Raw genomic sequence first — 13,516 nt, 5'->3', positions numbered from 1 at the left:
ATCGGTTTTGTTTAACAATATTCTAATACATTACGATTTGATGTATCCATCGCCGCCGTCGATAATTTCAACTGATGTGAACATACCGTTTCGTTTTCCACTCAAGGCGTTCTCCGTGGAACACAATTCGGTGTATCATTTCATTTATTCAATGTTTTGTTATCAAATTCGAAACTTTTTGGTTTTGTCAACGGGTAGTGTGTTTTTTTCGCTCTTCGCGATGCTTTTCGACGGTTCACCGACGTTTCTATATTTCGTTTCCGTGCGATAATATATAAATACCGCTCGTTTACATATAAACTCGCTTGTATTATACAGCCACCGCTCCCCATCCACGCACGCGTTTCATCGCGTGTTTTTATTTCTCTCATATTCGATATTTTTCGTTGTTTAGTTGTTTTTTTTTTCTCCTATAGCTCTTTTCGCACTGTGTTTCTTTGAACGAAATACCACGCGTACTTTTACTACTAAATGTTATTACGATCTGACACCGGCGAGACACTGTAATGTGTATATTAATTATAAAATTTGAATACTGTACGGCTAGTATTTTCACCAAAAATAAAAAAGAAATCATTCGTTATTTTAACGATGTCGGTTTTGGCTGTTAAAATATGATATTAAATCGCTCAGAAGAATCGAAACTGTCACGAGGAACAAAGGCTGAATGAATTTTGAATTCAATATAGTCTTATTTTATACTTTTAAAAAACCAATGAATGATGAGTTTCTAAGATGACAGTGTGGAAATAATAAATTGATGAATTATAAAGGTAGCATTCGGTAACCGATCCAATGGTTATTACCGAATGATGAGACGGGGAGGTAATATTCGATTCTCGTAATCACGGTTTCCCCGTAAACGTTTTGAAAATAATTTGATCATTATACGAGATTTTTAAATTGATACGCATGCACAGTTAAAATAAAGAACTTGTAAGTAAAATAAGAGTAAAAGCGCTTCAGCAAAAAATAAATATTTCAAATTTGATTTTGAATTAAAAAAAAAATCAAGACTTAAAACGAATGGCATTCCGAAAGTGTTCAATGCATTTCTGTGTGTAATGTGGATTACATGTATGTAATATGGTTATACTATCGTTGTTATTCATTAACACTAATTAACAGTCATCTAACAGTTCGATATTTTTAAACGTTCATATTTTTATTACGGATATGTGATAAAAATAACGTGTAAAAAAATGTCTAGCCGACCAAGAAGTTCAGCTTCTCAATATTTAGAAAAATCACATCATAGTATTCCGTGTACCCGAGAAAAACTTTTGAAAAATTTTAAAATATATTTGGAGATTTCTTATTTTCATGACACGTATTAGACCAGTGGTTTTTAACGTAGGTGGTGAACTTGTTTCGAGTGATTGGGAGACAATGAGGTAAGTTTTGAACGATAGGGTGTGTTGGTGAGCATATATTTACAGTATACGAGTATATCATTCGTAATAAGGGGTTTTTTACATTTGTAAATTGCATGATTGGTCCGTACTTGTTTTGAAAATCACGTCGATGAGACCATCACCGTCGACGGTGAACGTTACAGAACGATTAAAAGCAATTTATTTTGTCCCAAATTTAACGACATGGACCCAGATGTGGTTCTACCAGCAGGACGGTGCTACGTTTCACACAGCGTTCGCAGCAATACACATTCCGCGTGAACAATTTTAGGGTACGATTATCCCTCGCAGTGGTGTCGTGAATTGGCCACCATCATAGTGCGATTCGATCCCACTAGACTTTTTCTCGTCGGGTTTCCTGAAGTCCATGCCAATAAGACAGATAACCCCGAAGTCAACTGGGCCAGCCTATCGCTCAAATTCATCCAGATCGATGCGGCGGAGTCATTGAGAATTGGACCACTCGGGTTTGTACCACCGTGGCGAACATTTAAATTATATTATGTTCCATACACAATTGGCATACGCGGGACATTCAAAAAAAAAAAAAAAAGTGTGTTCAACTCACAGCTTGTTTTGTTGTGATGTCGACCCGCTCTTAGCGAAGCAGTATCGATCAGCGATACCTGGATAATGTGCTGCACAAACTATAAGGTTACGGTAGACGCGGTTGAAAACCATATTCAAAGTCAGTATAAATTACGTCTATGAGGCACAATTATGTTTTTTAACAAGTCGTAAATATAATTAGTAGAAAATAAAACGCAATTTTATGTCCAAGTGTAACGAGTGACTATACAAGCACACGAGCGTTTCGCCTTTTGCAAATCAGTAGCTTACTCGTAGGTCAAAATGACGATCATATCGAATTGCATTTGAAAAAAATAATGCGACATGCTTACAAGAAGTCACGGTTAAAATGCTGAATAAAACTGATCCGAATTCTACAAGCCGGTCTTGGTCGAACCCGCCACGCGGGTGATCGGAAACTTTTATCTACTATTATCAATCTCTACCTCGGCCGTGGTATAATAATGCAATTTTGCGAAAGAAAAAAATGTTTTCCAAGTATCCTTCTGTCATTGAACTATCGAAAAATATAAACGCAATGCGTTCATTCATTTTAACTGCTTCAGCACCGCGTAGTCTCCCGTTCCATCGTACATTATAATATTATACCGCGGCGCAATGGTTTCTATTTTTAAAATATAAATATATTTGTAAAAACATTCTGGAAATGTTCAGGTGAAAAAATCCGGTTAAAAACGCTACCGAAAAAATATAATTTCGAATACGTACCGCACGGAAGAGAAAGACCATTACGGACGGATTCCCTCCCCTATTCGACCGTACATGCGTCGGAAGGGTAGAATAAGCAGTAGTAGTAATAGTTGTAGTAGTAGAATTAGTAGTAAATGCAGTAGAAGTAGTAGTAGTATTAGAGGTACGGCGGCAATAGGGGTTAAAATAAAAGTTAACCCGACGTTTAGTTATTTATGTGTTTATTCCGTTTGCACTGGGACGGGACCGTCGTTGTAGCTAGAATGGGGAGGGAAGAAGCGCATGGAGGTGAAAAATAATAATAATACAACCCGATACGATTCGGTAATAGCAGCTATTTCCATTATGACAACATCGCGCGATCGCAGTTAACATGATGTACAACGATGCGTTATTATATATATATATATATATATATATACGTAACGGGAATGCGCGTACGATATTACGTGCACTCTGTATATATATATACATTACGACGGATGACAGATTTTCGTTTCGGTCAGTCGCGATTTCTCGTGGATCCGGTGCGCGGGAAGGATATATGTCCTTCGCCCTGCCTACAACAGGCCGTCCGGCTGACGTGCACAGACGAATTGTCGGTTCAAACGGCCGAGAACGTATCGTATACCTGACCTTTGAAGAGCGAGTGTTTCCGGCGGATAAATGTCTAAAATCGCGGGAAACAAATTGCACATTTCCTCGGGATCTCGACGCATACAGCTCGTATTCATCTCCTTCGCTTCATTCTCCTTCTCCCCCCCAATCCTTCACCGACCACGGATTTTTTCTTCGCAGCAATCTCCTCGCCCCCGGTGGTCGTCGTTCGCAACACACAACCACGAAAACATCATCAACAGCATTTAGAGTTTTTATTGTCACGGCCACCGATAGTTTTACCCGTCGCTATCACCCTTCGGAAAAACATTTTAACCATTAACTCCTGCACTGGAACGGCGTATTATTTCGAACGGGTACTGGTTCAAATCCGTCCATAACACAACATCTCTCCGACCCAATATCCGTTGATAGAGCAAATACACGTCAAAATTTAAACTATCGGTCGATCGTTCCGTCGTGATCACTTTTAAATGTCTAAAAGGCTAATAAACTAATAATAAAAAAACAGAAAAACCGTTTTTATGCGTCTAAAGGCCTAGGGTGGTGATAAAATAAAAAACGAATTAGCACATCGTACAAACGTCCGTGTTATATATTTTCTAAATCATTTTCCAGTAGCCATGGACTATTCTTGAGGGGAAACCGAGTTTCAAAGTCTTTCCCGACGGACCTCGTCACTGATATCTACGCATGCAGCACCTGTGTACAAGTGGCTCGTGGTTGATGTAGCTGATTCGTCGGTTTTTGTTTTCCAAACGTCCTTTTGATACCGCTATCGATCTCGGTCGTTGAATAATTTCTGTTCACTTTTTTGTTCCTCTTTAAAACACTACGTAAACACTACCGTTTGTAGTGCAGACGACGGGGCGTCGGCGCGTTGCGTTCGTATCGCATTATTTATTTTAATACCGCACGAATGAAACGTTTCATTTTCGTATTACTTATGTGATCAACCGTTTATTGATGTCGGTCAAAGCAGTTGGTAAATAACTTCCAGCGGCGGTGCGATGCGATTGATAGTCGAATGTGTACTTCAAACGTTATTCGAGTCCAAATGGCAAACGCAGTAACTCGAATCCGAACGTGCTTCGTCCACCACCGTGACTTTATTTTTCAAGACGCTTGTAAACCTTCATTTGTCGAAAAACGGCCATGCACTAGATTTGAAATTCAAACTCCGAGACGATACGGTCAATTTTGTTACTTTTGAAAACATTTCGCACGGTATTCAAACGAACAGTACACGAGCACAACCTTATTGTGTCACATAACCTTTTTGGCGATCAAACAATTGTAAACTCCCCCAAAAAGTGCAATGGTAAGTTCCTCTAACATTAAATTCCCCTAGGAGCATTTTGATACTGAATACATACACGTACGTAAACTCCCCTGAAAATATTTGACTACTGAATTATACGTACCTATATAAACATAGTAAAACTCCCTGAAACATATATTGCTGCTGAATTCATGCTAATTATATTCTATTACGTTAGGTATTTATACATCATAAACTTATATATTTTTATATTAGAATCATTTGGCGTTACCCAGTGAACACCACGTAAAGGTTGTCCCATTGTTCTCCAAAAATTGTTTTTTTTTTTCTTGTATTAGTATTTTTAATTTGCATTTTTGTAGCTATATCAATTAATAATTTTTTATTATAATCGTCAATAGTTCTTGTTATTAACGTTTAAATGAGTAATAATGTGAAAATGATTTAGTTTATTTAGTTTATTCGTTATTTAACATATTCATTGTACAGAGATAAATTTAATCATGGGATTTACAAAGTCCAATGTTTGAAAAAAATGTTTTGTTGAACATAAAATTACGTTAAATAGAAGTTTGTTATAGGATAGTTTAAATTTTAAGTTTAGGGGAGTTTATAATTCAGTAGCAAAATATTTTTAGGAAAATGTACAATACTGTATGGGAGTTTACATGCGTCCATCCTGTTCATTGTTCGTGCATTGTGCATTTGAACGGAACCGACGACGACATCGACACAACGAAAATCATTGTAACAATAATAAGAACGATAATAATCGGTAATTAGTACAGCGGATATCCGCTTACCGCCATCGGATATCGTTGCACGCGTTACGTCTCGAAACGAAACTTTTCGTAAATACATTTTTATTTTCAATACGCTCGAATACAACATAGTGGGACAATATTATTGTGGTGACCTTCATTACAGGGCCCAGTAGTAGGCACAACTCGCTTGTATTCCGCGAGTACCCATGATTCCTACGGATTTCGCCAATATCGGTCAAAAGACAGCAGTTTCCAAAGTTTCATTTGACTTCTCGATAAATAAGTCCCAGGGCGAAACATTCTCTTTGGTGGGTATTGACTTGAGAAAGGAGTGTTTTTCCCACGAGCGGTTATATGTTGGCTTATCTCGAGTTGGAACTCGACATAATCAATACATTTTGCTACCAAACAATAGCACGACATCAAAAATAGTATACAGATAAGTCTCGAACAATTAGCATACTCGCCTAGTACATATTTGCCATTTCAAAATGAAATAAAATAAAACAGATTGAAAACACTGAGTACTAACAACATAATTTCATCACAAGTAAATATGTTCGACGCCCAGCGAAGTGGATACGGCTAGTGTAAATTTATTATTTGATAAACTTTTAATATTATCAATTATTATTACTAAAACGGTTACAGATTAAATTATAGATTGTTATTATTACATCATTAATAATTATAAAACGTTGTACCATTATTAATACTTTTAACTGTCAACAATTTTAAATGACGATTGACGATTTTATTTTTTACATAATTATTTTTTACAGTCCCGATATCATAGACTTAACATGAATTTATAAATTGGTCAATATTTAAAGTATACACCATACGATAACCTTATAAATTAATTTATTTTCAATAATTTGTTATCTAATCTATCCAGCTTCAGCCTGGTCGGTTTTTAATTAATTTTTAATAATTGTTTTTATTATTTTACGGTACAAAAATCTATAAAATGTGTAAATACGTTTTAAATTTCACCAAGTACTAATCGGTGCACAATTATTTTGATAACACAAATAGATCCGATGCAATGTACCATTCTTCCGGATTTTACATTGCGTTTTCCTATACCGAAGTGTTCTCGTCGATATGCACATCCAAACTCTCTAAGTATTTGTAAACCTGTACGGGCGTAATCATACCGTAAACGCGTTGGAACGAATCTAAGTCGCAGCAATAGACCGGGTTCGGAGCCTTGAACAGCTCGGCACCGGCGTTATCGGACCTGTAACCATTCTGGCACAGGTTCTCGCACAGGAACGAAAACTCCTCGTCTTTCAGGTACGGGTTGTTCGTGCCCAAGAATACGATTCCGCCCTTATCGTCTACGTTGTACAATAGTTTCCAGAAGACCATCGGTACCGTTATCTCCCCATTTTCAGACAGGGACAGATGGCGGTATACGTTGTTCTTGTCGCGCAGCTTGCACGAGCCGTACACGCCGGACACGAACATGTATCTGTTACCGGTCTGGAAGACCATATCCCGCAGCGATTCTTCCAGTAAGGCCCAACGGTCGTCGTCGAACTTTTTCCACCGGGGGGCCGTGTTCACGTAGTAAAACCTGCGACCGAACAAAAACCGTACGATGAATGCATGTTGTAACACGTTAAATCCTACCGCGATCAATCGACGTACGGAAACGATAGGTTATTGTCGACGGTTTTTAGGATTATTCGTTGCCGCGATACAGCAGAAACGTGCGTACGCGATAGGGGGCTACTGAACATTACTTGTTTATGAGAAATATGGAAGGCGTTTAATCACGTTTCGGTACAAATCGGCACCGTGTTAAACGGACCGGTATGGATATGTTATAAATACGTTAATCCGTACGTTTTATGATGTAGTTCGTAGAATAATTTTAAAATCGATTCTTAGTGACGACGCGTTTGCATAATTATTAATTAAACATCTTTATGTACGTCATTAATATGTATTACACGAATTTTTTTCGTAAATATAAAGCTTATCACGTACATGTATGTCATAGAATAATTATTTTAATGTACTGTAATATTTAACACTAATATTTGCGTTTATCAATGTTGTACCAACGACAGTTGCACTTACGCTGCAAGCTGTTCGAAAACGTAGTAAAAATCTTTTGAGGAAGCCAATTGACCTTTGATCAGATATTTATCCTCTTCACGTTTTACGTATTTTTCCGCTAATTCCTTATTTTTGAGAAACTCGCCGATAATGTAAGTCTAAAAAAAAATTAAATCATTACTATTTATTACATATAATTTTAATACGTGTCATATAATATAGCGTTAAGTTTAATACTTAACATTATTGATTTCATTACGAACTAAGTTAATTGAATCCAAGACTGAATTTCCGTACAATGAGCTTTTTCTATATTATATTTTTATTAATACACTGTTGACACGTATGTATAAAAAAGAAAAAAAATTAATTTCATGTTTTAACCTTATACGATTTCAGTAAATATTTTAAAAATATATTTTATATTTTTATCTAAGGCACTGCAAAGTTATGAAAAATGTTAATTCGGTATGTTTGTTGACGGAAAAATATTATTACGAGTATGTTATACCTTATAAGTCACAGAAATATATATGTTTAGCAAAAACATTTATTCCTTCGATTTTATCAACTGTCTACAGTAGTGCTTACAACATAATAATGAGAGTTTTAAGCAATTTATCACTGAATATGTAGTATGTTTAAGATACTTTTACTTTTAATAATAAAATAAGTAATTTGTACGGGCAAAAGAAATTATTGAATTATTATTTTGTAACTGATACCCTACTGGAGCCTCTAAATGTTGAGGTAGTGTCTATCATCATTATATTGTATCCTATGCCTTACTTGATTTTCGACGGTGTACAATGTGTCCAAGTCCATGTGGCCGTACAAATCTTCTGATTGGAAGAACTTTTTTGCCTCGTATTCTTTGCTCGTTCTCATGAACGGTAATCTAGCACTGTACCACGTATATAAAGTGTCCTTGGTCTTGGGGTTAAAGCAAATTGTGTAAACCGGGATAAGTCCTTTTCTTATGGTAAAACCGACCGCGTACACATCGTATTGGCCCGAATGGCACGATGCATTAACAAAAATGAAATCCGCCGAGGGAGTTGATTCGCACTCCAACTCATTAAAGTGGTAATTATGACCTTCGAATTCGAGATTATTGTATCCCACGCAGCGGACTGTTAGTTCGTCCAAATGTTTTATGCGGTCATGCGAAAATCGAGATTTCGTGCACGATAGTCTAAGGATATCATCTTTTCTCAATAACATCATATCTTTCAAGGATGGATAATGGATCATGGGCATTTGAGTATCACCATACGTCTTGAAAGGAACAGGCATTTTCTCATTATCATTGACCATGGACAGGACACAATAATTTGCCAATTCGGGTACAACCAACTTTCCTATAACATCAAGTTTTATTTTTTTATTTTTGTGTAGCTTGGTGAAAGAAGGGACAACGTCATATTATGATGTGATTGAAATTATTGGGCAATTATTATTGTAGTTAAATAGAAAATAAGTTACAATAAAAAAGAAACCCAAAAACCTAACCTAACCTAACATAATTTTTTGAATTCCTACATTAAATTTAAAACATCCATACATTAAAAATTGGTCAATTTAATGTTTTTACTCATGGAAATTGTTCTAATATGTTATTGCCTTTATTTGTACTAAGCCACAGATTTATAGTATATATATGTTACGGGGAATGTTAACATTTGGATAATGTCGACATTATCCGGCTAATGTCAACATTAGCCATCTGTTGTGGCTATTGTGTAATTTTTCGTGTGTAAACAGGAATTATTAACATTATCTGGCTAATGTTAACCTTAACCAGTTAATATTGGATAATGTTAAAATTTGTATATTAAATAGACTATAGAGTTTTCATTAGCATTCTATACAATAATAAAGCATCGCACTTCCAGAATATCGCTTAGTTAATACCAACACGCGTCATTTGGTACAGTGACCAAGGATGATAAATAAATTATCGTAGTTTTATTTAATAATTCCTAAACTATTAATAAATATAAATAAATTTAATATAAATTAAATTATAAATAAATCAATTGAAAATTCTCATAATATATTATTATACTTATAATTATTATCTATTTACTTTTGATTTTTTTGTTCCAATGACACTATGAGTACTCAGTTGAGATGTTTTCGCCACTTCCTTCAAATCATTTATATATTACCTAAATTTTAATTTAGATACATCAGGCACATGGTTATACTCAACATATTTAATAATCGTATCATTTCTTGTGTGAACGTGACCGCGACAAGTAAATTATTTATAATCATTACGTTTCCATATAATTTTTTCGTCGCCATCTTTTACTTTTCGGTGCCCATGATTATTTTAAATTAATAATTTTTTATTTTTTTGGCTTAAAATATAATTTAGCGACATTATTAACATTTTAACAGAACACTCCGTACGTGGCCGTAACATATGGTTAACACGTATAAATCGAATCAAACGTTTATATTTTTAATTTATAATATAAAATGAAATTCAATAATGTATCATCAGTAGTTTAGATTATTAAAAATAAAAAATAAATTCATATTAATAATATTATGTATTTTATGGTAATTACTAATTTATTGTATGTTAAATATATTTAATATTTTTAATGACTTACAATGATTTTATCACATGCACGTTAAATTTTTATGGTTGTTAAGACATTATCCAAAATTTCTTAACTAATGTCATATTATCAAGTTAATGTTAAAATTAGCCAACATTCATGGTGAGTAATGATAACAATTGGCATTGGCGCCGACTTGTATTTTATTTGATGGGGCAAAATATAAAAATTTGTTAATACCACCACCCAAAAAGTTAGAGCAAAATAATGATAGGTTACATGATTGAATGATTATATTGTAAATTTAACCATCATAAAGTCGTTCGCTTCGTTCGCAATTTATTACTCCAATTTCATCTATTAGGTAAGTACTATTCAGCAATGACGTATCCATAGGAGGGAGGGGTGGTAGAGGGTTATAACCTATATCCCGCACTATTAAGTCTATTTTAGAATATGACTGTATGTATTGTTAAATGTGCAGCTTAAAACAGCTCATAATATTAATAATATAAATTATGATCGAATAAAATCCCTATAATCAAACAGACTGAAAATGAGAGTTATAAATTAGGTATTAATTATTAATTATTTACCTTGCTTATTGCTTACCTACTTCATAGTGGTTTAAGAAAAAGAAAACACTTAATATAAATTTGAAGCGTATATAAATATAGGTTTATTTATTTAAATATTAAACACGTTATTAAAATTAAAGAAATATAAAACAAAAAACAGTTTATTTCATTTTTTAAACAACTTTAATTTAAAAAAAAGATGTTTCAAAAATGTTTCACGGAGCTATTGATAATTTAAGTAAAATTTAATGTTTAAAAGATGTATTTGCATGCTGTATAATTACTTTTAAACACTGAGAACCGAGAGGCATTTAGCTTCATCGTGTGTGCGAAATAGATATAAATGTCAATGTACCGTCTTTATACTTGATTTAGTATAAAAACATGCATTGATAGACGAATTGCTCTATCGCATCATAGTATCCTACCATCTACATATCGATTGTCGCTTAATTTATATATTCCTAAGATTTACTAACTAGAGTGTACATTTATCCATCCCACATCTACTCAAATACCAGACACCCACCACCATAGTTAAACGAAGGGGTGAACTGCCCCATAAAAGTACGCGCTCGGTGCCACTGTCAGTTGGCTAATGTCGACTTTATCCGGGATAATATCGAAATTATCCAAATGTTAACATTACCGGTAACATACGTAATAATTTATGTAGGTATTATAATACAATATAAATTCAAAACATCTTTTATCGAAAAGTTCGTTGATTATGCGACGAGTGAATATGTGAGATCGATTTTCAATGATAAAAAATTTCTGAAATTGTTTCCTCAGATTTTCCAAGGTTTTTTTTTTTTTTAGAAATACTTTTGTGTTCAATCTCAAAAAAAAAATGGTATTAATTGGTTTTGAACTGAATGCAAATGGTGTAATATAATATCAATTTAAGCTAACGGTTCTTAATAATTTGCAGGATGCGAATTGCTTTAAAAATACATGTCGAGACCTTCAAGGTAATTATCAAAAAAAAACATTTGTTCACTTATTTTTTTTTTATAATTTTTCGATATAATTTAATAACACTTACGTATATTGTTTATGTGTACGACTAGGAAGATGTCAGATTTAGAAACCCCTGATATGAATGTCGTTGAACTAAATGACATAAGATTTTTTTACGGATAAATACATTAAATTATCGAACTAAAATGTTGAATTATTCCGCTTGATCGTTGACTTTTTAAATAACTATTCTGAGTGAAATATATCAGGCAGATCAGTATATACTTCTAATTTAGATGATATAATTGAAAAAACAAAATGTATTTAAAATATGAGATAGGTTGAACTTTTAACGTTCTTACTTTTGCAAAAAAAAAAAAAAACGTGAGTAAGAAAATTATATCGAATTGCTATTATGCTCTACCTGTAGGTACTAGAGTATTATCAAACTACAATAAATTAAAATTTGGGAAAAATTGAAAGTTTCAAATGCACAAAAATAAAAAAATAAAAAATAGCACAAATTAAATAATATTTTTTTAAAATTATAAAACGTATTTAAAATGCTAATATAAGTATTCAATAAACGTTTCAAGTTGTTAATATTTTTTATCGATATTTATAAAATTTTTATACTTAATTAAGATGTTTATAATATTTATAAAAAAAAAAGAACAATTGTATTACTAAAAATTACTATTATAAAATCGAAATTCGTTATAATATCCGATTTGGTCAGAATGTATTACTATAAACTTTTTTGTGACATTTCAGACAAAAATTGTATTCTTAGTTGTAGAGAAATTGTTATAAAAACATTATATCCAATTTTAAAGCCATAAGTATGAAATTGAAAATTTTAACTAAAAAATATCCAATTGGATAAAATTTCCTACCAAAAACAGTCTATGATTGTAATCATCGGAGGAACAGTCCTTCTAGTCGAAATCGAATTTTCAGATGCTAAAAAAGTATTCACATATCGTGATATAATCAATACATTTCTCGTTTCTCTCATAATACAAAACTGAGAGCCATTAAAAAGTACAAGTTTCTTTGTTATTGTTAATCAGTAAAGAATTTTTAAAATTATGTATAAAAAAAAATACTGCCATGTTATAATAAATATTATAATTAAAAAGAAAAATATTTATCTTACCGTTTTCATTTTTAATAAATGGATTGTCCTCAGAATATATTTCCGTTGGACATAGACACGAAATAATAACTAATACAGAGAGTTTAAGCAAATGCATTTTTATATATTTTGTATAACTTCACTGTTATGACTGGTCATTTCTCAGTTTGTCTTTCCTTTGGTGATTTCTTCATCTTTTTCTTATCATTCACACGAGGTCAGCCAACAGTTGACAATACTGAAAATTAATTTGTGGTATATTATCTTATGACTAAATTAATAACCAGTGTTTAAAGCAAATTAAATTGCTGTAATTATATGTATTATATAATTAATATTATCACACAAAAATAATAAATGGATTAAGTTAAATGGTTATATTTTATGTTATCATTCGTGGAAATGAGCTAATAATTTGTTCATTGTTTCTGAATTTTAAAATTATGAGAGTCACTTGAATTCGTTAAATGTAATTGGGGTGCTGGACGCGAGAAGGGCCTTTTCACGAAAATAGCATTTTTCCTTAAAATGTTTTTCTTTTTTGAAATTTTATAGAGCACAGAAGAAGTGTTAACTTAAATATATGTGAATGCTGTTCTTACATAGAACCATACATGTTTCTTAAATTTAATAATATTATTATTTTAGATACATTTCAGTGATTCAAAAATAGTGTAATGTTTTTGTAATGTTATTTGTGTTCTTTTTCTAAACATATGAATACAGTTATGAAATTATAGTTTTCAATCATTTTCAATGAAATATAATAGATATATATTACTTGAGCGCAAATTATAATGCCCTAAAAAATACCTTAAAATGCATTAGAAAAAA

General features: G+C 32.8%; 1 protein-coding gene across 1 annotated transcript; it reads right to left on the bottom strand.

The window, feature by feature from the left end:
* Positions 1-6,072: 6,072 nt before the first annotated feature.
* LOC112691584 lies at positions 6,073-12,860 on the bottom strand. The gene is made up of 4 exons (XM_025565881.1): positions 12,704-12,860; positions 8,220-8,791; positions 7,452-7,588; positions 6,073-6,942 (listed from the first exon to the last, which is right to left on the bottom strand). Exons 1-4 carry the CDS (start codon positions 12,798-12,800, stop codon positions 6,444-6,446), a joined length of 1,305 nt encoding a protein of 434 aa, XP_025421666.1. The 5' UTR covers positions 12,801-12,860; the 3' UTR covers positions 6,073-6,443.
* Positions 12,861-13,516: the final 656 nt, after the last annotated feature.

Source organism: Sipha flava, unplaced genomic scaffold, assembly GCF_003268045.1.
Source record: "Sipha flava isolate LNK unplaced genomic scaffold, YSA_version1 64_pilon_pilon, whole genome shotgun sequence".
Lineage (NCBI taxonomy): Eukaryota > Metazoa > Arthropoda > Insecta > Hemiptera > Aphididae > Sipha > Sipha flava.
Note: the sequence above shows the minus strand (reverse complement) of the source record. Positions and strands in the feature narration are given on the sequence as shown.